The sequence below is a fragment of the Battus philenor genome, unplaced genomic scaffold (genome assembly GCF_028537555.1).
Source record: "Battus philenor isolate CCGP_79_NKW_IND1 unplaced genomic scaffold, ilBatPhil1.0.hap1 SCAF_19, whole genome shotgun sequence".
In the NCBI taxonomy this organism is placed as follows: domain Eukaryota; kingdom Metazoa; phylum Arthropoda; class Insecta; order Lepidoptera; family Papilionidae; genus Battus; species Battus philenor.
In genome coordinates this window covers 6,181,639-6,208,406 of record NW_027181681.1, presented here as the reverse complement: position 1 = coordinate 6,208,406, position 26,768 = coordinate 6,181,639, and the positions used below count along the sequence as shown (strand labels likewise).

The window sequence follows — 26,768 nt, the reverse complement described above, 5'->3', positions numbered from 1 at the left end:
ACATTACTTACATCATACTATCTTACAATATCAAAACATTTACATTATTTATAAAATTACCTATGAAGTAAAAAAAAATATTATATATGTTTATAAAATTGTGTAAGTTGTAGGATGTTGGTAGTCGCTTTGTGGTCGCAATACATTTTGAACTTGTAAAAACCTAAATGTCGTTATCTCCGAGCTTCGCTACCTTTTTTTTTTTTATGGTCCCCGCTGTTGGGGACCTCTCGTTCCCCTATCTCGTGTGGGATAGGGACTTTTTAATTCTAGTAATTTATTTATTATTATCATTCGTTATGTTTCTTTCATTCTACAATTTTCCCAGACTTTCTCTTTCATTCCATTAGCCATACATCCATCCTCAACCACTACATTCTAAGTTTCCTTACTATTTTATTTTGCAACATTATTTATTATTCAAATATTTAACACCTATTTTCTTTGTAATTATCATCTTATATTATACTATTTATTACACTATTTTTGGTACTACTATATTCCTTTTATTTCTATATTTTAGTGTTCGTTTTATTTTTACCTATTGCATTTATTACCACCTTCCTGCAGTAGCTGAGGAAGCATTCTCTCTCCCCTTCGTCTTGCATGATGGCCGAGATATTCCTTTCCTCTATCTCTTTGCCCATCCGGCATTCGGAATCTGCGCGCAGTCTTCCGAACGCCGGACAGTGGGCCACAAGGTGGACCACGGTCTGGCACACGCCCGGTTCACAGAAGCACGAGGGGTCCTCCTTGAGCTTGAGCCTGTGAAGATACTCAGAGAACCCCCCGTGACCCGTGAAGAGCTGGGCTAAGACCGTATCCATCTCGACACTGCTTCGCTACCTTGCACTGACTTGGTCAATTCGTCACTCTATAAATACGAATGTGTGACAAATACGTTTATTCGTTTCCTGAATCTTGAAAAGGAAAGTGCTAAGAAAATATTTAAAAATATATAAACAGATAGTATATCACACAAATTAAAATGAGTCAGTGTTATTTTGTATGAGAGTGCTGGAGAAAAGTAAGTACATTATTTTTCATTAAATTTTAGTTTTGTACTTGTACTTAGCAAAGATAGATAAATTACGCCAATCAGGACTTTAGTTATTAGTTGTTTAATATTCAATCATGCAAAATTACACGAGTACTCCTCAATAGTTTCTTTTTGAAAGTTTTAGCAATCTGTATTATAATTACAGTGCAATCTTCGTAATTCGTGCTAATTGTTACAAGAAGATGTTCGAATTATGGAATGTTTTCGGAAAAATCAAAAAATATTTTTAATATGCAGCTGCTGGATTTTCTGTCTTATTTAAATTATTTAATTTTGCCCGCAGATGATGATGTCCGAATCTAAAAAGAAATTTGGCTTCATTCCATCATTGCCGGGCAAACAATTGCCTATGTGCCTTTTATGCAACAAAGTTTTGGGCAATGACGCTATGAAACCATCTAAACTCCAAGGACATCTGAGAAGATGCCACCCTGATAAAACAGAGAAAGATTTGAAATACTTTCAAACACTCAAAGATAAACTACAGAAGAGACCTACACGGGACAAAATGTTTGCTTCGACGTCACAAAGAAATGATGATGGTTTGCGGGCGTCTTACAATATCTCGTTACTTATAGCAAAATCCGGAAAACCGCATACTATCGGAGAGAAGTTAATTTTGCCAGCCATTAAAGAGGTTTTAAAAACTGTTTTAGACAAACCTGCATCTGATATCATTAAAAGATTTCCCTTAAGCAACAATACTGTTGAAAGACGTATTGATGAAATGAGTTCTGAAAATAAATATTGAAAGCTTCTTATGTAATTATTTGCCAACGACCCATTTCTCTATACAACTGGACGAGTCAACTTTACCTGATAATGCAGCATTATTATTGGCATATGTTTGTATTATGAATCAAGAAATCTACGAAGAACTGCTCTTCGCAAGAACTTTGATAACCGACACTAAAGGTGGATAAATATTTAATGTTTTGAAGGATTACTTCATTGAAAAAGAAATTCCTTTATCAATTATAATATCAGTAGCTACAGATGGAGCACCTGCCATGGTTGGACGTTATCGTGGATTTATAAGCTATTTAAAACAAAATGTGTCAGGGGTGTTAGCAATACATTGCGTCATCCATCGACACCATTTAGTTGCTAAAGATTTGAGTGTTAGATTGCATGGATCACTTCATTTAGTCATTGATGCAGTAAACCGAATCCGAAGCAACGCGTTGAATACGCGGTTATTTGCGCAGTTGTGTGAAGAAAATGACGAACACTTTCATCAATTACTCTTTCACACTGAAGTACGCTGGCTGTCGAAAAGCTTATGTTTGACAAGATTTTTTGTACTTTTTGAGACTATTTTAGAATTTCTGGATACTAAAGATAAAATTTTAAAAGAAAATTTAATGACGAGGAAAACAGACATTGCCTATTTAACAGATTTGTTTACAAAATTTAATATGGTTAATTTGCAATTACAAGGTGACAGTATAAATTTGATTAAAACAAAGTCCATCTTATCAGCGTTTCTTGCCAGATTTAAACTAATGAAGCAAAATATTGGACGGGGCGAATTTTCTCAGTTCCCCAATTTGTCACAGACAAGCTGCCAGGAAGACGACGTTTCGTTCGTTAAACATTTAAATGCCCTCTATTCAGAATTTGAATCTAGGTTTTAGAATATTTCCGTTCCATCGTCTTACCTAGTGGAAAGGGGGTTCAGCGCTGTTACTAATCTCCTAACGAAAAATAGAAACAGACTGGACACCATTAGCCGAGGAGATTTAAGATTAACCCTTACAAAATTGACGCCAAATGTTGATAATTTATTATTAAAGCATCAGGTTCATCCTTCTCACTAAAAATATTGACTTAGTGCTTATGTTTTTTTATTTATAGTTTATTTAATGTTACGTATGTTTTACATAACATATACAAAATTTTATTTTGAGTAGTTTTAATTAAAATTCAATTAATAAATATATAAATTAACATGTGTTTTTACTTTAAGTTTTTAACACTAAACTTCACTACAGTAAGAAATTTACAGGAAATCAATATCAGGTAAGTAGGGGGTCTACCAAACACGGAAAAACATGGCAAGGTGTCTACGACACTAAAAAGTTTGGGGAACTCTGGTCTAGGGATCGATCCCTCAAAGGCAACAATGTGTTTATTATATAAAATCATCGCTGCTTTCAAACCACGAATAAAACAATAATTTGAAATATTTGTGATGTATGGTTATTATGCCTAGTGGTAAACTTTGGCTTCGTTACATACATCATCAATAAGATAGTCGTAAGATGCTGGATGTAATCTGCTTTCAATCAGGCGTGTTGGAAATCAGTGCACATGATACGTCGGAAGTGAAGATTTATTTCTTTACTCTTTTTACACTTTGTGCCGTCATTGTTAACAACCCATAGACGCCCACTGCAAGACATATGCCTCCAAAGATATTTATGGATATACTATAATCGCCACGCTTAGCAGGCGGGTTAACTATCGCAGTATGGCTTTATGGTACACAGAGAGAAACTTGTCTGTGAGCAATGAAACTCCTATATAATGAATGCACAAAGTGCGAAGTATTTAACATTGTATCCGGGAATGGAACCCGCGACTTATGATCGCAACTCTCAATCCTAGACTGCTGGGCTATATGCTCAGTTCTAGTTCACATAAACACAATAATTTAGAGACATTATACGGTATTTTAATACCGTACACAGTAGCCCACAAAAATTTTATTATTTCTATATTATATTGAATAAATCAGTTGATAGCCGTGTAGTATTTTCGCTTGTAGGACATAATCTTTCTTTTTGTGAATAGTTACTACTCTTTTTCTCCACAAGGCAGTATGGATTAAACGTGTCATATCTTTCAATATTAGTTCTAGGATATGCCGGTTATCTCACGATGTTTTCTTTTACCCTTTGTGAATAGTTACCATGTTATAATGCGTCGTACATATCCTTTGAATTTATACATTTGAATTATTACAACTGAACAGCATTTAAATGACGCCTCGCTATCTTTACTCATCCTATCAGACGAGTCATGATGTATTAATATCTGTATCAAACTCATTTATTCGTAAACAAAAAACAACTAAGGGAAATTAAATCAAAGTTTCCGTTATTGATAATTATATTAAATGTTTTATGATAATATAATAGCCGTGAAAGCAATGGAGGTCTGTAATGTGCAGATTTTTATACAACACTACCTTATCTCAAACATCCAATAATTATTATGAAACTAATTTAAAACGAAAAAAGAGAAAATTTAGCATGTGACAGTACATTCAATTCTGCAAATGATCTTTAATTTTTTTTAGATTTTAATACCTTACTAGGTATTTTTATTTATATATAATATAATTTATAGATCAGAACAAGCGAGGTTTAAAAAGTACTTACTCCTGTAGGATGCGAACATTACATTATTAACAACAGCCACGCACCCATCCGTTAGGAGGAAATAAGCGACACCTGCCAATTTAAATACACACTGCCGAAAAGTAGAGTCTACTCTACCGTGACGAATAAATATAAACATGTCGCGACTTTGACGATCCATGGCATCACGCTTCAGCCCGTGGCGGTAGACGACTTTAAAACTTTCACACGCTTCATGCATGACAAAAGTCAGTACTTTCACAGTTACGTGCTAACTGAGGACATAGTACTCTGCGTAGTATTAAAGTATATCCCACGGGAAATATCTCTGGAGGAGATCACACAATCGCTCCAAGAGCTGGGGATCACCCTTTTCAGCGTCTCTCCCCTCTTTTTTATATCCGTTTTTGGGCCTCTCGTAGTTCCCGTGTCTTAGGTACACAGGCATATTGCAACGATCGCATCTTTCTTCCACCTAAAAGGTAATTATTCTTTCTTCTTTTATTGCTCCTATATTCTTTTATTTCTGTTTATTCTTTGTTCCGTTCATACCTCACCTGCATGGCTTTCCCTCAGAGTTTCAACATCAACAATCCATGTGCAATGGTTTCTTAGTCATTTTATTATTTAAAAAAAATACCTATAGCACTTTTTCGCAGTTACAGTCAACACAGAATCATTTCTACCTAAATCCTGTAAAACTGGGGTGTAATTAAACACATTATACTAATGATACGTAAAATTCTAATTATAGTCATTGCCATTATCAATTCATCGAGTTTCATAAAAAGTTCTCAATACAGGTTTATTGTTTATAACGCCTATAACAAAATATAAGTAAATCAGAATTTAGAGTAAATATATTTGTGTGGCCAGGTCCTTAATACTCTTGTGTATAGAAAAATTTTGAATGCTTTTAGTAAAAGTTTGTAAATTGTAGTTAAGTTCTGAGTAGAATTTTTAAAGAAATATCGGTAAGTCATTCGATTTTTAACTTAACTTTGCCGTGATGTCATAACATCACTGTATTCCGAAGTTGTAGTATAGACAATTGTTTACATGTTTTTAATCGTCATTTACTAACGTTATGCTTACAATACGATACGTGTTTAGACATAAAGTTATCTCATATTGATATTGATAACATTATTGTACTTTTGTTGTTATGACTTAATTTTTGTAACTTTAGTAATATTTTTGTAAGTTTGTTTTAAATTCCTATACATTCCAGTAAAAATGACGAACGATGCAGATATTGTCACTGAAAGTACTTCGAGCATTGTTATTAGGGGACCTCCAGGACGACCCTATAGAATCACTGTAGAAATTCCTTTGTTCTTATGCATGCTGGGTTTGGCAATGTCTAGTAAGTTTTATTTAGTTCACATTTTAATTTTTTTAAGGTAATTTAAATAGTATTAATAAAAATTTTAACAAAATTAAAAAAAAAAATTCTATAGTGAAATATGTTGCTATAAAAGGTAAACTCGTTGGATAAACCGGATTATTTTTTTTTCAAAAAAATATTACAGTTTACTGACAGTTCTTCAATATGTTAATTGAAATGAGAAACAGCCCCTTAAACTTTCTTTATAATTTCTTTAGTGCAGTAATATAAGTAATTATAATTATGTGTGCCTTCCTGTAAATACTATAATACAATTTAATATTTGTAGGTTCAGCTATAAGCAATATAATCTTCTACCGAACCTGTGTTCATTCCCTAAATCACACAGAAGAAGAATGTAAAGATTTTTTATCTCCAATTAGATCAAATTCAACAAAATGGTTAGAAAAAGATGTGCAGAGATATGCAACATTTATATTAACAGTAAAAACTGCAATGGAGGCAGTGGTTCCTGCTGTACTCTCTATGTTCCTTGGTGTATGGTCTGACACATATGGTAGAAAACCCTTGATTGTGTGGCCAATACTAGGTATGTATATAGAGATAGAAAAATACTGTTTGCGCATGAAAATACTTCTAAAACTCTAAGAACTAATATTATAACTTTAAATAATTTAAAACAGTAACAACAAAGTAGTTACATTGCAAATAATATTGTTACGGGACTCCAGAAGGCATTTTGAGTTCAAGTTATTTGGTTTGACATGATATACTACATATTTAATTATAAATTTTGCTGGATACTCATCAGTTAAAACCCTAAAAAGTATACCTTGATTCATATACTACTAAGCCACTATTAACTTTAAGTATATAGATGGATTAGTCATACTTATAAAAACTGAATTTATAGCTTATTGGTCAGTAAAATGCTTTTAAACTTATACACTTATTTCCAATCACTCTGTATTAAGTGATCATTCTGAAACATAATATATTAATTTTTTTTTATTGGAATGCACCAGGCCAATTACTCTGTCCGTCCAGTCTGCAGGGAAATATTAATAGTAAACCTTAATTTTAACATTATTAAATTTTATTTTTTAAAAAAATATGTTGGGATCAGAATTTAAACAATTTATGCTTTACATTTCTTATTATTTCTAATACTATTGATTTTTGAAGAGGGTGTACCCATAAATTTGTCTTTAATCACATGCACCATTTCACCCACTGCGAGACATAGGCCTAGGAGATAGACCAATTGCCATGATGATGAAATCCGGTAAAAATGCACACCTTTAAACTTTTGCACCTAGAACTAATCATCCTATATAAACATTTACCACATTCTTGATTGTCTATTGATTAAGACTAAAAAACTGATTCATTCTTATATTTTGTTGTTTATTAAGGAATGAATATTTAGATTACATTATTTTGATTTAACATGTACATGCTTTTGAAGCTTGTTTTTTTTTAATATTAATTATTTTATTAAAGTTACTTGCTGTATATTTATTGATATTTTAGATTTGTAGTGAGTTGCTTCTTTTCTTTTATTCTTATTTTAGGTATGGCTCTCACATCCATGTTGATCGTCATCTACGGCTTAGTAGACTTAAATCCATGGTGGTATATTTTAACTGTTATACCCTTCTCCTTTACTGGTGGTTTTGTAGTATTGTTTACTGGTGCATATTGCTATGTGAGTGATATCACCACAACTCAAAGTACATCAATTAGGTAATGATAAACAAGCCTTAACTTTACATTACTATTTTATTTACACCATTTACTTTATATTATACTATAGTCTTTGTATTCATTACATACCATATAGTCAAAAATGTATTGTACAGAACACCACACGTACAATTGGTTTTAATTAAAATCAACCTCAGAATACATGCATCCATTACGTAAACAATCAAATTATCATATCTACATAATGACAGTGCATTAAAAAGTCACTAGGGAAACTTTTAACCTGTTTTAAGACCTGGATGTTGTCTCTATGTGACAAGCCAGTGCTCTAAAAAAACTTTTAAATGAAATATAAGACTTTATATAACTATGTCATAAAAAGGGGTTTAAAATGGTGATCTTGTGTGATTTGTCTTTATATCAATAGTTATTTAAGTTGTTGTTTGTGTAAGAACATTACTTAGTATTGCAAATTGGAATGACTTTAATTTAAAAATGGCAGATCACATTTTTATATGGTTCATAACACAAGAGGTACACAATCTCACTACATCAACTGTTTTAAATAAGAATAAAAAACCTAAATAATTGCTAAAACATGGAAAACATAATGTGCATTATTAAATTTGAGTATACTTAATAAATAAGTTATTGAAAATTATCCTTTATTTTGAATTTACCAATATTAAGATATTCATTTCATATTCATTTATTTTTATATGAAAATTTTGTTAATTTTGGGATGATTTGATTGATATTATATTAGGACATAATATTTTACAATGTATATAAACATATATGTTTTAATAATTGTTGATATTTCAGAATGACTTTAGTAGATGCGACAGTGTCTATAGGAAATGTAATAGGATCACTGATGAGCGCTTACCTAATTTTTATTGTTGGAAATGTTAATTTGTTATTAATAACAGCAACTTTAATTGTATTAGCATATGCATTTTCTAATATTTATTTGAAGGAATCTTTGGTTGGCGCTTTGGAGGTAATAAATTCGTTTATAACTTTTACCCATATTTTAATTACTTTCCAAGAGTCATGTTTTTTTTGGTCTTGGAGTTACCAAAATAAAATTTATATGCAAATTCAAGCAAAGATAATCCTTTACATATTTTGTTTTAAATAATAAATTTTTTTATTTAAATATATGTATGAAGGCGTCTTTTTCTCTTTTGCAATTTCCGGTGTCTCTTAGCCCAAAGAGACACATAAAACTTAATTTAATGCTTTAGTTATTCTAAGTCATCATCATGATTTTTTTGCAAAAGTCCCGTATTATTTTGGTTACACAATTTCCAGCAAATATTGATCGCTTGCAAAATAAAATTGAAACTTACAGTTGCCATTAATATTTTATTTTAATTTCAGGGAGGCGTTTGTAAGATTTTAGATTGGTTATACTTTAAAGAAATGTTACGCGAATGTTTTAAAGAACGTCCGAATCATGGAAGAAAACTGATATTCCTACTTACGGCTGTCCGAAGCATTTCAGTCTTCCTCTTATATGGAGTAGGCGATTTGGAGTATTTATATTCTAGAGAGAAATTACATTGGGCCTTAGAAGAATACAATACATATTCTGCTGTGAGCACAGCAATAGTTTTTATGGGGGGATTCTTCGGCGTATTATTTATGCAGAAAGTATTGAGAATGAGTGATTTATTTTTAGCTGCTACAGCATTTTTGTCAGCTGGTGCTGAATATATGATAAAAGCGTTTGCTGTGACTACCTGGCATATGTATTTAAGTTAGTATGACGTTTTTAATTGCAAGTCCTTATTTATAATTTTTAACTAATATTGCTGTCTTATAAAAAAATTACAAAAATAAGAACTAGATTGGCTTTAACCTTTTTTTTCTGGTAGCTGAATAACCACATTTTTACAATTACCTGACTAAAAAATAAAACTATGTAACAATGTTAAGAGTAAAAGTTTTTTTGTGTTTTTTGAAGAACAGTTGTAGAAATATTTCCATTTATGTTTCTCAAGGAAGTATTTTCGCATTTTTTTTTTATAAATTTAATGGAGTAAATGAAAAAAAGGATTGTGAAAGGGCGAACCTATTTAAATATTTTGCTGGACAGTGGGAGATTTTAACAACACAAGTTATGTAACAAGTTTTAAAGTGTAAGATTATTGCTTTTAGGTGTATCAACATCATTATTCAAAGGTATTTCTGGTCCATTAATACGATCATTTGTAACGAAAATATTTCCCGTTGAAGACATTGCAAAAGTATTTGCCTTAATGTGCGCCATAGAAGGCTTGAATCCGATTATCGCCCCGATTATTTGCAATTCAATTTACATCGCCACTTTATCTTCATTTTCGGGGACTATTTATTTGGTCAGCAGTGGACTAGTGGGCGTGTGTATTGTCCTACTTGGGTAAGGATAACGAACTTTTATTAACAGCTAGTTAATTTTAGCAAGTTTCATCTTGAGAAATTCAAATTTTTAAAAACATAAAACTATATAAAATTAAGATACTTCCGCTCTATCTCCTCTTGTAAATCGTTCTTCAATAATTTCTTTTAGGGAAATATTACTAGAAGTTTATAAGGGTAGGCGTATACCTTGCAGTGAACGTCTATCGGCTGCTATGACGATGATGATATACCATGATCTTATCTATGTTCATAAGAGTAGTAATGTAAGAAAATTAACAAGAAAAGATTAAATTACTATGATATATACTAATGGATTAAGTTTGGTGTTGTTGGGTTGGATTAAGTTGCAAGTGACCTCAAAACTTGCCTGAGTTTTTTGTAGACTCTTCACAGATCAAATTGCGTTTAAAACTGGTTCCCACTACGAGAGATCATTTTTTGTTTTAGTTTATATTAAGTTGGTCTCTTTTGTCATTCTTATAACGTAAAATATAAGAGACTGCTTTTGAAATATTCATTTTTTATGTTCGCCTTATTGACTACTTGCGGTAGGAATTTTGTACATTACTTTCATAGCCGATTTCTACTGAATAAAAATTTCGTATGAAAAAGTTTTTTTGTGTCTAGAAATATCATAATGAGGCAGTACAAAGTAGTATATACACATACAAATATAAAATTCTTTAACAATATATATATTGTTTAAGAATTTTATATTTCTTTTGATATGTAGTTAGTTTTATGATTGTTGTCATTGACTCGTTTGGTTGTGACGCATCACATCATCGTTTTATAGATCGAGTACAAGGTTTTATAATTAAAAACAAAACTAACTACAAGCTCTCGATTCTTATAATCAGGTGAGGTTTAACAGGTTAATTGGAGGAAAAATATATTTTTCCTGTAAAGGAATTAAGTATGACTTATCTATTACTTGGTCCGTCCTTATTTACCTAACGTTTATTTATACATTGTACGGGCCGGCCCAGAACGGCGCTCTGTCATTTTATAACATAATATACTAAATGTCTACTACTAATATAAAAAAAAAACTAAATAAATCACGAAAATATTTATTATCTGATTAAAAAAATTCTAAATTGAATTACCCTTGACAATACATGTTTATAAAAATCGTCAACGAATCAAAGAACTCATTGTTCTATTTCGCGAAAAATAAAATAATGTTATCCATTCAATTTTGAAACTGTTAACAATGCATGCTGTATTCATCATTTTTAGGTAATTACACCAGATGTTTTTAATATTAGGGGACCAGAAAGTAACGTCATAGGTATCTGTCGACATATTTTACAGAAAAAGCGATTGAATTTTACTGCTTCGGCATTGAAAATTTGTATACTAGATGGCAAAAGGTTGTTGATAACGAAGGTGCATACATAGTTGATTAGAATACTTGTTATAAATGTAGTCCTGTGAATTTAACTTAAGAAAGCGACATTACTTTCCGGTTCCCCTAATATGTATGTATATTCCAAGTAGTAAAACAAAAATATATCAATTTCGAAGAACATTACAAAAACAAATAAATTGTTAATTTTTTTACAGGTTTGTGCAGTACTATTCTTGGAAAACACCATCAAATCCATACAGGTCTTTGACTAATGAAGAAAGTTAAAACTCTTCAAATGGCATTAAATATTACCAAAAATATATTGATAAAACAAGTATTAAATAAATAAATTTGACAATAAAAAGTAATTGTAAAAATTAGTTTAGAGTAGCAGTGAAGGACGTACTTTTTATAATTAAACGTAACACAAAATAAGTCATTTGAAATGACAGAACATGTGATATAGCTCTTAGTTTTCATGTTTATTAAGAAAATTATTTTCTTGTTTAACATGTACAGTATTCAAACAAATATTGACGTAAGAATTATTGTTGTCTAAGGAATAGTGACGCAATCGCAAAAACCGGAACATTCGTTGAATAAAAGTTTATATCGTTGTATAATTTATGAGTAGATTCGCACATAGCCCTGCCAAACATTGTATTGCAATATTTGTTTTGTCTTTGATTACATATAATTTTTATTGTTGTCTGTGTATATCAACTTTTTACCAAGACATACACATAAACCTTTTATTAGCTTTATTATACGATTACTTTCTGCGTAAAATAATAATTTGAAACCGTATAAATGCAGAGTGGATGTAAAGTTATTTTTATTTTGTATATCCAACTACCCATCGAAATATTCGTATTGATTATATTTGTTTCCAGTGAGTTTTTTAAATAATAAATTAAATTTTTGTTTCATTGCTATCAATTCTGAGAACAAAATCAATTAAAACATTTTTTAAGATGCCAATTTTATGATATATGTATAATATAAATAAATTAAATTACCTTTTACGTAATCAGTGTAAAACAATGACCTCTAAAATTCCCGGTGTAATTATTTTATAGGCTTAGGATCTTACAAACTGAGGTATTTTTTATATTTTTATATACAGGTTTTTATTGATGAAAATATAATGTAATAATTTTAATATTTTTAATAAAATACGTACAAAAATTTTGTTCATTTTATTGAAATTTTTTCATTTTAACAGATTTATATTACATTAGAAAACTAATCAATATTTACCGATTGATCAGACAAACTTCTTCAATTCAATATTTTGATATATTCCAGTCTCAGTATGCGAAACGAGAAAACAGAGACAAACTAGGATCTAGGTTTATTCAAACCATAGTTATATCTCGAGAGCCTTTAAATTTAAGACCTTTCAATAACATATTTACAAAAATATGTACTTTAGAAGTGAATTCCATCAACAACAGATTGGAGACTATTGTGATTATTATTTACAGAACATCCTCAATTATATTTTGATTTTGTTGTATTAAATGAATAAAAAATGCAATTGCTAGTTATTATCGTAAAGCAAATTATTCATAAAGCTACGAAAACATCCGTAAAATAGTAATGTTATTTCAGTAATGTCAATTTTATATAATAAAAGATTTTAAATTTATTATTTTGCATCGCACTTATTTTCTTTACCAACCGCATTAATGACTAATATATTTTATTAATAATAAAATGAAATTCCGATGTAAAAAATGTATTTATAAATATTATTTAACACTGCTAAAAGTCCCAATGACAATTTGAAATTTGATTAAATTTCGGCTATTCATTTTTAACTATTCTCATCTTTCTAATTTTAAATTGATGGGGCAATTTTTATGATTGCTTCATGATGTTCTTTTTATATTAAGACCTATATCTTGCCAGAAATAATCGTTAGTTGTAATGGTGGATGAATCTCTCCCAGAGATAGCTTAGCATATTTTGCCCTGATCGCTACCGCAGCCAGGGACAGCGGGGCCGCCTGGAACCAGGGGCTGATTTATATTGTGGCTCATCATTCATTAGAGATATACCATAAACGCTACGTTTAACGTAAAGTGCAGAGTCAACTTTGTGTTTGGCACTAATCGGTGTAACATTACTTCTGAGGATGCCCCGTGGAGGGGTGAAACACGTGTTGAGTGATTTAACGGTGGTAGTTGTGTAATTCGCATTGTTTGCCGCATGCGCATTTATCAGCGGGCTGGCGGGAGGTGCACTTTATTACACGACTACTGCTGCATGGCGGAGGTAGCTATATATTGGTCCTTTTCTTACTTAGAATGGACTTACGCAAAATAACGCCTAAATCCATTAGATTTTCTCTAGTAGCGTCCAAAAGCAGGGTCACGCGACATGAACTCCTACTAAATGGACCGACGACATAATTAAGGTGTGGCGATCTTTAGCAGTGGGCGTCTATCGTCTGATATGATGATGTGTCTCCTCTACAGATTTTTATAAAACAGGTTGGAAGCGGCCTTTACCCACTGTCTGTCGATGACCTACTTCGTTGTTTCAGCCTATAGAGGTTTTCGGTTTCGAGAAATCTATGGGGAAGGCCTATTTCTAGCAGTCTTACGACTAAGGACAATAGACATCAAGTAACTTATATTAGTGCCAAGATCTAGAAATAAAATTGTACATTTACGTCGATACCAATACGGGAGCTCTAATGAAAACACACTTCTACTTCGGACTTTGTGTATTTACTACCTCAAAACCTACTGACCCTGGGAAGAATCCCACACTTCCATGATTTTTAAATGTTGTATTTGCGAATACTTATAATGGCCACTTTGGTGTTGACATGTGCAAACAAATAAAACCTCAACCTAAAATGAAAGATTAAAAAAGTCAAGCGTGTCATGCATGCTCCTATATAAATGAGTTAAATAAAACTATCATTTTTTTTCAAATAGGTTTATGGTATTATACTTAGTAACACGTAATAACCGAAATGTAGTCTTAGACAATACTATCACTAATGGTCTTTTAAAAGTAAAAGAAAAGAAGTATATCAATTTTGAGCGTTTATATTCGCTAGTACAAGACTTATCGGCCTTAGATGTACAGGAGCGCGAACGAAGTTTGTTTGGCTGCATCATTTCGCCCACTAGTTACAATTTGTTGCTGCGGCAGCTAACTCCCTCAGGATGTTTAAGATCCTTCTGACTGTTGGAAAGTGTATCTCACATATGCAAATGTTAAGAAAATATATTTATACCCTGATTGAAATTACAGTTATTTTCTAAGATTAGGGAACTTCAAATATTAAATACTATACATTATGTTTTGGCTTATCAAAATAATGAAACTGCTAAGTAATTGTTATGTGAACCAAATTTGAACAATGTTATGGCATATGCCGTTAAATACTACAAACTTAAACTAATCATCACAGGTATGTAAGGTTTCACAATCAAATAGCCTCGGTGATATTCATATAAAGCACCCTGTTTTTTTCTGCTATATTATATAGGCTGTTCTATATTCCAAAGAGATTCTAAAATAAATGCAGGGTAAAAGTCTTACCACAATACATTTACGAAACTATCACAAAAATGAAGCTATTTGAACTTTTAATTATTTTAAACTTTTATATACGGCTTGTACCTAGATATTGCTAAGTCCAATGAGGATGTTAGCTCCTAAGTAAAGATATACATATACATTTAACAAACTTTTTAAAGAGTTAACTGAGCAACATTTATTTTACAATCACAGATACCAAAATTAGCTGTTTTAGTTTTAAACATTATTAATGTTTAATTTGTACAAACTAAGGAAAAAATATAGTAATAACTATGAATAAAGAAAAACAATTCAAACTGAAATCAGACTTAATAATTAAGTACAACAAAATGATGTATGCATCTTACAATCACTAACAATACAGGTTGTTTTTATGTCAATATCAGATAAACATGAGTCATGTTTTGTACAAGTCCTAATTTTACTTATAACTATCAATACTTGTCACTTGATTGCAGTCTTTAATCGGGACAGGGTGATTGACATTCTCCATTACGGTAAGCATCGATGACATACACGCATCATTAGTTGCATAAAAAAAATAATTGGCCAAGTTCACTTCAACCACGACATTCAAATGCAGTTACTTTCTACCATTCTTCTTCTGGTTCCTGCCCTTGGTTTATGTTGGAGTCGTTGTTAAAGTTCTGAAATAAAAAGAATATTATTAATTTTTATATAATAATATTCTTATAAGTAGTTGAAACACAGACACTGGAAAAATATACATACACATATTGAAAAAAAAAAACAATATTTATAGACATTTATCAAAATGGCGACAAATGACAACTGTTATTTACAGTAGTACTAAAGCCTAGAATAGTAGGGGATTCCTCTTTTTTTGCACTTTGGAGAATGTTGCAAATATAGTGATTATTTGTAAAAGAATTATTATTAGTTGAATTGTAATTATTAAGAAAAATTTAATATTAACGGTATTGCGCAACTGTTCGCCGCTCGTTAACCCACTCATGTTATATATTATAGCGCATGGGAATAGTCAAAGTCAAGAACAGTAAATTGGACTAAAGAATCTACATGTATTATATTTAGAAACAAAACATTGTTTTGAATTTTATACACGATAAATGTTTTTTGTTTTTTTTTTGAATATTAGGCTATTTCGAACATAGGAGAATATTTTGCTCTTGTTTTGTATTCTCATCATTATTTCAACAATAACATGTCCATTGCTATAGGCCTTTTCCACAAATTTACAACAAAATCAGCTGCAAGCGGCCTATAAGCAACGCCTTTTAACAATATAAGGTCGTCAGTTCTTGTGGATGGTCCTACGCTGCGCTTACCGGACCGTGGTCTCAACTCCAGAACCTAAATTCTAACAGTTATCTGTGCGTTGTGACCTGACCACTTCAACTAGCTAATCCGCAGGGCGATATCGGTTATTTTCGTTCGTCTACAGATATCTTGACATTCCTGATTTGATCTCATGTTAGACAGATAAATCTCTTGACAAAGTATTGTATTTAGTGATTACTATTTATATCTTTTACCCTAAGTTGATTGAATTAAATAAATTAAACTTTCACAGTTCTTGTTGTTTGAATACGTAACGTTCTAGATACGCGGTCTGAGTTGAACTGACGATCTTTCTTTCGGCACTATTATTATAGAAACCGTAATCTGTACATCTACTCTCCATACAATAAGACGTACGTGATTAGTTTTTGATACGATCATTAGAGCAATCATTTCGCGGATGTATTTTACGAGTTTAGCGGGTGGAGGTGCGGTACCACTCGAGCACGTGAGAGCTAATAAGATCGAAAGCGGTGTATATATAAAGAGACTATTTAAAACTTACACTTTCGACTACAACACCATACTAGTGATATCACTGATGGCGTCCGAATAGAAAACAGCAAATTTGATTTAAATTAAAACTGTTGTGACTGGAGTGGACAGTATGTATGTATACAAACAATGGCATTCCCCCTTCATATTATTTTTAAAATAATGGGGTGATTATAACTCATATTTTATTTCTACATTGTTGTAATAAGGATACATACGTAATTTTATTACATTTAATATTATTTCGAATCCAGAGTATTGTCACAATAAAAAAAAATATAAAAATAAGTTTTGTTATCCTTAAATACTTACGTCTGATCGCTTTAGTCGGCATGTAAAAATAAACCATAAAAGATAAAATTATTAATCTAAATAGCGGTGGTTATATTCATTAATGAGTTAAGGTAGTTTTTCTGTTTAATATTATCAGTATGTTTATTAGAAGAATATAGAAGTTTACTAACCCGAACATCACTGCCACCATATTTGTTGCCCTTGTAAGTAGCAGTTCCACCACCCTGTAGGAAATCCGGGACAGGTTGATCGGCTTGTCGCAAAATCTTTGCCAAGTCTGCCATAAGTGCTATATCCTGGTAAAATTTATAAAAGTGTTTAGATGTATTTCACCAGTGGTTACATTAGATCTATTAAACAAAGGAATACATTATCTAATTTTGCACTGAAAAGAACACATTTCTTTTTTTACCATGTGCACAATTATAAAAAATTAAAAAAAATTGTTCCTTAGTCTATCCTCATATTTTATCCTATAGGGCTCAGACAGCACCTAACCTAAGACTAGACCTTTTTTAAGGTAGCGAGGGCTCCCAAGTAAGTCTCAATTTTGATTGGTCAATCCACATACTCGAGGTACTGAATAAAGACCGAATGAAAAGTTTTTTTTTTTATATAATAATGGTACTGACCTGATCAGCATCAAAGAATGAAACAGCCATGCCTCTGTTACCAACTCGCCCTGTTCGTCCAATTCTGTGCACGTATTCATCTATGCTCTTTGGTAGATCATAGTTGACAACTATGTCTACATTTTTAATATCTGCAACAAATTGTATAAAACGTTAATATTATTCAATTCCTGATCATTGAAAAATAAATTCTTATTCACTATTACTTTTATATGTAAGATATAGCCAATTAACATTAAAGCCCATAAAACAATGTAAAGGTAGGGCTATATTTAGAGAGTTCATATTTAGTTGCGACATTTGTTTTAAATAAATTGTACAACTTTTGTTATTTGTATAAAAAACAAATATGAAAACAGTTTTGGTTTGCCTTTAATCATCCGATAAGCCAGTATTTTCCAACTTATGTTCCATGCCCCACCCCTTAGCCTCTCTAAAATTCTTACGCCGACCTATTGTAAAATACATTATTTTTATATTAAAACGAAACAGTTAAACTCGTGTCGAGTTCACTTTTGAATAGCCCCCCTGTGGCACGCCTCACGGCTCCACATTGAGAAACACTGTTCTAAGCCCGTAGTTCCCAAAGTAGTTCAAGGCGTGCACGCGAGGCTATCGTATTAGCATGCCCATGAAAATTTATATGCTTGCAATAGTGGAGAACTAAAATGTTGGCATCACTTCATCAATTAATATAGATGGAATCACTTTTTGCCAACTTTATTTTTTGGACATTTACTTAAAGCGCAATCAATTCTCTTTAGAGATGTTACTAAACTCTGCTCTAGGCAGTCATAGCCAGACGTCAACAAGCTTTTCTGGTATTGACTTCATTTTTTAGCTGATGGACACTCCCTGCAAGACACAGGTCTCTCAAAAAGATCGCCACATTCACCGTTCTTGCGCTAATTGAATGCAGCGACTTCCCACGACCTTAACTATGTCGTCGGTCCACCTAGTGGGGACATATCTTCGCCGCATCTAACAGCTCGTGGTCGCCAATCGAGAACCTTTCGGCCTCAATGGCCATCGTTTGCACGAGCGATTTCTTCTGCCCACTGCTACTTCAGACGAGCAGTTCTTCGAGCTACGTCGGTAACCATGGCTTTTTTGCGCATCTCCTCGTTTCTAATTTAATCTCGTAGCGAAACTCCGAGCAGTCTTCTCCATTGCTCTCTGAGTTACCTTTAATTTTTCATGAGGCGGCTCATTGTAAGCGACCAAGTCTCGGATCCGTAGATGCTATATTTACTCATAAGGTGTACGCAATAGATCTAGCGTAAATTATATGGAAAAATGATTCGGCAAAAGTAGTTTTGTGCAATATCATAAAATCATTTCTGTAAAAGTTAATTTTAATCTATTTTGTCGTACTGTTATGGAGGTCTTTGTAGGGAAATATATAAAATAAATGTAAATTACCTAGGCCGCGGGCAGCCACCGCCGTGGCTACAAGAATGCAATGCCTTCCACTCTTGAAGTTATGTAAGGCTTCCTCGCGTTCCTTTTGCATGCGGTCGCCGTGGATTGAAGAAGTGAGCATTTGTTGTCCCGACAACATAGCTGCTATGAAATCAGCGTTACGTTTTGTTTCAACAAACACCAGCACGCGCTTACCATCTGTAATAAATAATATTTTTTAAAAAATAATACATTACTTTTGTAAAATAGTAGAAAGAAGGAAACATCTGTCTTAATCGCGATTATAATGAAATTATTTTCAAGAGCAATAGACTTTTATAGAAGTAAACACAGGGTGCAGTGGTTTTGATATATTTACTTGAAAAATACAAGTGGTTGCGCAAACGCTTTGTACTTTCCTAAAAAAAAATCCTGGATAATTTTTTTCATTGCTAAATGGGAACATTTACTTATAACTCTAGATTATTTTATTTATTTAATCACTCTTTTTACACTTGGTGCTAGAAGAAAGGTGTTTATTTGTGATTGAAAAATAATACATAACACCCATTATCTAAATATTATTAAACACACACTTAAACAGGATGATTTATGAATACATAAATTACACATATACATATTTATATAATAAATATATAATATACAATTTATTGAAGTTACGAAATTTTAATAAAAGAAATGTTCGAACGACAACACGTCTAAAAAAAATGTTCCGACAGCATCTTACCATTTTCTTCAATAAGTTTCTTAAGCATGTTTTGTTTTTCATATTTACTGATTTGGTGGAAAATCTGTTCGACGTCGGTACTGGCGCCGCCCACGATGCCCACAGCAATAAACAAGTAGTTGTTCAAAAAGCGTCCAGCTAAGTGCTGGATATCTTCAGGGAATGTTGCAGAAAACATCAATGTTTGACGCTCTCCCTGAAAATAATATTTAAGCTCGCAATCCAATTTGAGCTCATGTAAAAAGTTTGTCAATTCTCGTCAGGCTTAGTATATTGAGTTGGCAAGCGCAATTTCAATATTTCAAATGAGTTCGGGAGACGACTGCTTTTCATACGTAAATATTATATTCTTATCGGCGGTCTTATTTACCACTGGAAAAGAGGGTGAGGAATGTTCTAAACTTCGGGACTAACTACGTCAGCAAGGGCTTTAAGGTACTGGAGTGGAGACTACAAGGTATATGTATGACCCCCTTAAGGTAGTTAAAAAACTATGTCTATTGGAATAGTCTACTCCAATCCGCAGGGGAGGCAGCAATCTAGCAAGGGATGTCCTATGACTGAAATGATGAGGAAAACAAGCTCCTGACATAAAGCTAGAATGAGTAGTAGATAGAACAAGTGGAATATCGTAAAAATTAAACATTAGCTGACCATAAAGTAGTAGGTATATTCTTACGAAAATTAAAATTTTTAAGTTTTATGGTTCCAGAGATATTGTGATTAGTCAGCACCTGGATAGAAATATATATAGATTATTATAAAAATAAACACTTACAATAGGTACCATAGTTGGATGTTCCATCATTTTTTCAACAGTAGGCATGAAGCCCATGTCGAGCATACGATCAGCTTCATCTAGTACAACGAAACGTACGCTGTCAAACGACACCCGCCCACGGTCCACAAAGTCATGCAAGCGACCAGGTGTCGCTACTAGGATATGGCAACCCCGCTATTTAAAAAAACATAATAATCACTGTTTAGTACCGTAAACAAAATAAGTAATCAAAGTTAAAAGTTTTATTTTTAATAGAAATTGCCTTAGAAAATCATATATAATAAAAATGACATTAAATAATGAATGTAGAACTTCTTAACTTAATAAATAGCTTTTATGGCTCTTCATTTATTCATCATATTATCCACAAAGGATCACTAACAAAAGAATCAAATTGAGCACTCATTTAATAGAATTCTTTAAATTAAAGCAACGAAGGTTCTAAACGCGCTCTGATCTGAGAAGAGCCTACAATAAACTCTGCTATTTTTTAGACAAAAAACACCTAGTATTTATAAAAATACTTACAGAAATAGTATCACCTTGATGGCGAACAGCGGTCCCACCATAAGCGACAGCAATTTTTAATGCTGAGCCAAAAGCAAATTTTCTTGTTTCATTAAATATTTGTAATGTCAATTCCCTTGTGGGAGAAACTATTATAACCTAAAAACAAAATAGGAATGGTCGATTGATCGAATATAGTAAAATCTCTTTATTCACAGGGCATATGTTGGATAAATATACCGCAAATACAGAAACCGTTAAAACTGAATGCTAATTTCTATGAGACTGTAGAGGTTATGGTATGTTCCTAAGTGATATAAAAAAAATCAATTTAGTTGAAGTTTTTTAACATTTCGATTAATTATCTTAAGGCTTAAAAATGGTTTGAATAATTTTGTAATTTTTTCTTTCATGGCAGTATTTAAAAGCTCCTTCAATTCAGACTGATACGCAGCAGTGGCTTTAGCAATTTGCCTCTTAAAATGGACCAATGTTCATAAAGAAATCGCTCATTTGCCATTCTTTAACCTTCACTATAATTTTTCGAAATAAAAGTTACGTTTGTCACTTGATTCTGTCTTTTCAAACCTATCTCGTCGACTTTCGCAATTTCAGCTATGTATGCAGTCAAAGTTTGATTTTGCACAGATTCTTTTCCGAGAATTTTCGCTGAGAGTGAAGTTGAAGCTACAGACGACCTTATTGTATCTTCGGATTTTTTTTATCTATCATACAGTTGTTTCGTTGAGATTGTATGACGGTGATTCGGATGCAAATGATTATTTTCACTTTAAGTTGTAGGCATAGATTTATTCGTATAGAACTCATATTTTTTTTTTACTTGACATTATAAATTAGAAAAAGAACGGTAGAGACATAGTAGTAACTTTCACTAAATATAAAAAAGTGTTAAATAACATTACATATAGTTAGTTGAATGTAAAGAAAGTGTACCTGTGGTTGAGCGTGAGGGCTGACAATCAGTTCTCTGGAGTCTTGAAGAAGTGTATTTATTATAGGTAATAGAAACGCTGCCTGAAATTACAATAACATTAAAATTTACTTAAGTAAATTTAATATAAAATAAAAATAAGTGAATAATTACAATGACAAGTTGGCACTCATATCAATTTTTATAACAATATTAGAAACTTAAATCGCTACTACTGTGTATTACAAATGATAATAAATAGAGGAAGAGAAGCAACAAAGTGAAAACATTTTGGGATATGATTTTAAACTAAAATCTATGTTTAAATAAGAATTAGGTTCATTCTAAATATTTTTTTTTTCTCAATCTCAACGATAAATATATTCAATACAATATCTAGAGTGTAGTGTTGATAAAGGTGTACATACAGTTTTCCCAGAGCCAGTCTGTGCGCATCCCATGAGATCACGGCCTGCCATAATAATAGGAATGGCGTGTTTTTGTATAGGTGTCGGTTTCTTATAACCTGATCTTGTAATGTTGTCATAAACAAATTTCCTCAAATTGGCGGTTTCAAAACTTTCTATTGGTTGCGGCGGATTTTCACCACTAACCTGCATGAGAAAAATTTTAACATTTTAGTGTAGTAGTAATTATGATCTAAAATTAGTTTGCCTACCTTCATTGAAATAAAACCAATAAATGTAGTGAAATTAAATATAAGTAAGAAAATAAAAGTGTAATTAAATCGGAGATTTACAAGACCATTGAGATTTATGTCCTAAATGCTCTTTCGTTATTCTGGAGACCTATTATTTTTCAGGAATTGAAGAGAGATTATTATCTATATATATATCTATATATATATATAGATATATATAAATATATATATATATATATGGAATACAGACCTAATGGAAAGTCAAGTTTTTTTTTATTAACTGTAATATTAAAAAAATTTTAACTGAAAAACTTACTTTGACAGCAATGCGGTCAAACTTATTAAAATTAATTCCAGAGCTGATAGTGCTGCTAAATATTTCTTCTTCATTTTCTGTAGGTTCTGGAGGCACGTAAGTGACGGGCGCTTTCTTCGCTTCATCCTCACCTGCTTCGTTTTTCTCTCCGTCACTGTACCGACCGCCTTTACCCCCTCCACCACCTCGACCCCTTCCTCTACCTCTTCCGCGTTCACTTCTTTCTACTCTGTCATCCGCATCTTCGTCGTTATAATGATCACCTAATAATTAAATTTCCTTGACATAAACATTGTTTGTATACTACATATGTACTTCTTCAATCATACATACGCTCCACGTACATACTTTGTACACTCTGTCAATACAATACACTATTCTTTGTTTAGTTTTTCTTCTTTTAAGTCTAACTTCGTATTTTTTTTTATTTAAACTGATTACGATGTGTAGTTCATAATTGGCGTAATTTATCCTACCTAACCTACATCTCGATTCGTCGATAGCTCGAGGAAAGTTGTAGTATTATAATAGGTCCATAGTTTTAATAACAATTCATCATTAAAACATTAATCAGTAGTGTTGTTTCTGTCGCTAATTATAACAATTAAATCAACTTAAATGTAGTGTCTAATGGTTGATAATTTAAAAATACGTCATGTCTTAATTAATTATTATCTGCATATAAAAATAATAATGTATCCCTAGTTGTTTTTAAAAATACATTTTAACTATGTTTATCCTTAACCATGTGACATATTGAATGTGTAAGTATATTTTGAGGTATAGGATACATTTTTATCTATCACACAACCATTATTATTCACAAACATAAATAACTACCACTTATGTTTTTTATATAAGGTAAGCAAACTCTAATGTATACATATTTTAATCAGTTAAGATTTCATAATTGGAAATTTGTAAATATTTATAACATGTTAGTGAAACATTATTGGAGTGTTTATAACAATTACAAGCTAGTTTTAGGCTATCACCCCTTACATAGGGTTTTTAAGTTGCTTTGATTTCATGACCTGTTCATTTTCAAAGTAACAGTTTTCATTTAACTAGTTTGACTCATGTTTCATAGCCTGCAAGTCTTCATTTTAAAGTAAGCGCATTATAGTTCTAGGTGCTATATTCATATCATAAATTTCCTGTAAGGTTGATTGGAAGCAGCCTGTATATGTATAGTGAAGAATTTCAAATTTAAAAATGTTTTTTTATTATTACAGAATAAAGCCAGACTAAGTATACAACCTAATAAAAATTAAACAAACTTGGAATAAAGAATTTGCTGTTCACCACAAACTCACAATTATATTGTAAAACAAAAATGGACTAAGCTGTAATTAGATGAAGAATAGTTAAATTAAAATAATTAACAGTAGTTATGTTAAAACATCCAGATTGCACATGATTTTTTTTACATCATTTGGATGTAAGGAAAATAAGGATTAATAAGTTACATGCATTTTGTGAGCATACTAAAGAAACCAATCAAAACTTATAATTCAAAAATAAACTATTTAATTCATAAAATATGGACATATTAATTTTCAATTGTAAAAAATTAAAAATCGAAATTATTCTTAAATTATTTTATGTAGGTAAATAGATTTATTAATGATTTGATTCATATTTTTAACAACTCTTTTTTTTTTAATCTAGCACACATTGTGGTTGCTTTTTATAAAAATTTCAATCAGTCTTGTATTTTCATCCAAATTATTAATTTTTTTGGAACTCTAATAAATAAAATAAACAACAAGTCTCAGTCTATGTAAAAATTATTAAAAACTTTACCATTGGAGTTAAAATTCCTTTGTTCTCTGGAACCTCCTCGACTACCGCGTCCACCACGGCCTCTGCCACCACGCCCTCTCCTTTCACCAAATCCATTTCCAATTTCTTTACTAAAATCTGGAAATAAGACATTAATAATTTCTAATAAATAAACTCATTAAAACTTAAATATGATAACAATATGAGATGGTTAAGTAATAATATGCAATGGTTATTATTTTCGGGAATAGACACCTGCTGCATGGCATAAGTCTCTTCCAAAGATAATCACAATGTCCAGTATTATGCTACCCACATCCAGTGACTTCCCAAAGTAATACATAAATATATATTAATAAGTAATGGCAAATTAGTCAGTTCTAGAACTCAACAACTCTAACACATCTAAAGTTATTATATTTATAACAAATATTACAATAACCTATATAAAAATTTACTACTCCGATATTTAATTTTAAAAAACTACATCAATGAAGTAAAATAAAATATTTTTTGACTACATCTATCTGATTGTATAATATCTCACTTTATTTATAATATTTTGTAATATTCCACAAGTTATATGCAATTTTTATATATAGCTAAGAGTAGAGAAAATAATCTTATCAAGTTCTGTATCAAATCAAATTTAGGGCATCACAATATAAACATATTTCTCAATTATTTTAATGATTTGGTATTTAGTAACCCTTTCTTATATGATATAACACTTCATCTTTATTTATTTCTCATTCATCATCAAACAAATTATTATCATCAAAACCTTTAATATTTCACCATAGCCTTACACACCTCTAATTCCTTTCTTAGAGTATGGCGGATATTTATAGTTATGTTCTCATTAGACAACAAATTTAAAAAGTGTTCCTTTTAAGTTTATATATCATTTTTTCAAAATGCCATTGTTGTTTTTAATAAAATTAAGAACGATTGTACTTGATGATAATTCACATCAATTTTTGCACATTTTCTAATACCAACCCAAAATATTAACGAAAACAAGTATATAAGTTACACATACAATGAATTTAAATATGGTGGCATGTTTAAATTTGTTTTTGGGTTTGTTCCCTTAATTCTGAATATAACAGAAAATATTCAAATTTTCTCTAATACTAGTATGACAGATCAATTGTTGTAAATATTTTTTACGAGTGGATAGTACAGGTAGGAAAAGAAAACATTTTTTATTACAATGTAATATTAAGTAAATTTCTATAGAAAGTATTCCTATTTATAATGTAAACAAAAAAATTAAAGGTTGCGTGCCCTATTCCTAACCACAAGATTTAAAAAATCGAAAATTCTCATTGTTTTTTCTCAGAATATTAAACGGGAGTACACAAAATAATTGCAATGTCGCTTAGTTGCGAAAACCAGCCTATTGAAACAAGATAAGACAACACTTACCTTCCTCATTGAAAGATGGAAATCCTCTGCCTCTAGAAAGACTATGGCCTTCGTCTACATTGTCTTCATGATAAACGTTGTTCATTACAGGTGGCGGAGCAAACTATAACCAAATATAACTTAATAACTTTGTACATAATCAATAAGATCTACTATTTATAATTACTTACGTTGCCGATTTCAGAAGAATCATCCCATTCGTCATCCATTATCTGAAAATAATTAAGGTATTCGTGATACACCTAAACAAGAACCAAAAAATTGAGTTTAAAGCATTTTATTAAACTACCTTAAATTTTTAATTAAAAAGTGAAAGTTAGTCGAATATAGTCAACTATGGGACAGGAATTGTTTAGACTAATTATAATTAAAATATTAACAACTTCTGTCAGCATAAAAGTACAAACTAATCTTTATTTAGATACATTAAAGATGACAAAAAGTACCGGCTAACGACATTCACATGTAAGTCCTGAAACTTAATTCACGAATTGTTTACCACTTATTTTAGGAAAATGTTAGATAAGTACGAATACTCACCAATAATGACAAAATATTTTTATTTGTCAAATTTATCAATTTACGAAGAAGAAGACGAACAAAGATATCAGACGACAACTCTTAAATGGCGGCTAAAATGAAAAGATATTGTAATC

General features: G+C 31.3%; 3 protein-coding genes across 5 annotated transcripts; 2 read left to right on the top strand and 1 right to left on the bottom strand.

The window, feature by feature from the left end:
* The first annotated feature begins 1,349 nt into the window (after positions 1–1,349).
* On the top strand, positions 1,350–2,697 carry LOC137921667 (protein FAM200C-like). Its single transcript, XM_068764476.1, is given in 2 exon segments — positions 1,350–1,805; positions 1,807–2,697. Coding segments are annotated over 2 exon segments (1,347 nt in total).
* A 2,632-nt stretch (positions 2,698–5,329) lies between these two features.
* LOC137921785 (probable peptidoglycan muropeptide transporter SLC46) lies at positions 5,330–12,379 on the top strand. 2 transcript variants are annotated; one of them, XM_068764612.1, is made up of 8 exons: positions 5,330–5,399; positions 5,657–5,791; positions 6,102–6,362; positions 7,348–7,519; positions 8,306–8,483; positions 8,867–9,245; positions 9,647–9,887; positions 11,459–12,379. In XM_068764612.1, the coding sequence occupies exons 2-8, from the start codon at positions 5,662–5,664 to the stop codon at positions 11,526–11,528; spliced, it is 1,431 nt and encodes a 476-aa protein (XP_068620713.1). In that variant the 5' UTR covers positions 5,330–5,399; positions 5,657–5,661; the 3' UTR covers positions 11,529–12,379. The 2 variants fall into 2 exon arrangements, with proteins under 2 accessions (XP_068620713.1, XP_068620712.1); XM_068764611.1 differs by lacking the exon at positions 5,330–5,399 and having other exon boundaries at positions 5,553–5,791; positions 11,459–12,378.
* A 1,820-nt stretch (positions 12,380–14,199) lies between these two features.
* vas (ATP-dependent RNA helicase vasa) lies at positions 14,200–26,732 on the bottom strand. Of its 2 annotated transcripts, none has more exons than XM_068764618.1 (14): positions 26,653–26,732; positions 26,283–26,354; positions 26,113–26,215; positions 24,703–24,819; positions 22,897–23,159; positions 22,348–22,533; positions 21,943–22,023; positions 21,010–21,147; positions 20,479–20,655; positions 19,701–19,896; positions 18,974–19,171; positions 17,552–17,682; positions 17,090–17,215; positions 14,200–15,454 (listed from the first exon to the last, which is right to left on the bottom strand). In XM_068764618.1, exons 2-14 carry the CDS (start codon positions 26,319–26,321, stop codon positions 15,398–15,400), a joined length of 1,812 nt encoding a protein of 603 aa, XP_068620719.1. In that variant the 5' UTR covers positions 26,322–26,354; positions 26,653–26,732; the 3' UTR covers positions 14,200–15,397. The 2 variants fall into 2 exon arrangements, with proteins under 2 accessions (XP_068620719.1, XP_068620718.1); XM_068764617.1 differs by having other exon boundaries at positions 26,283–26,324.
* Between the last annotated feature and the right edge of the window lie 36 nt (positions 26,733–26,768).

Excerpts from the sequence above, each read along its gene's own strand:
- vas (XM_068764618.1), bottom strand. The coding sequence starts at position 26,321 with ATGGATGACGAATGGGATGATTCTTCTGAAATCGGCAAC. Across the intron at positions 26,216-26,282 it reads ATTCTTCTGAAATCGGCAAC|TTTGCTCCGCCACCTGTAAT; the intron begins GTAAGTAATTAT and ends ATTTGGTTATAG. Across the intron at positions 22,024-22,347 it reads AGACTGGCTCTGGGAAAACT|GCAGCGTTTCTATTACCTAT; the intron begins GTATGTACACCT and ends TTGTAATTTCAG.
- LOC137921785 (XM_068764612.1), top strand. The coding sequence starts at position 5,662 with ATGACGAACGATGCAGATATTGTCACTGAAAGTACTTCGAGCATTGTT. Across the intron at positions 5,792-6,101 it reads GCTGGGTTTGGCAATGTCTA|GTTCAGCTATAAGCAATATA; the intron begins GTAAGTTTTATT and ends TAATATTTGTAG. Across the intron at positions 6,363-7,347 it reads GATTGTGTGGCCAATACTAG|GTATGGCTCTCACATCCATG; the intron begins GTATGTATATAG and ends TTCTTATTTTAG.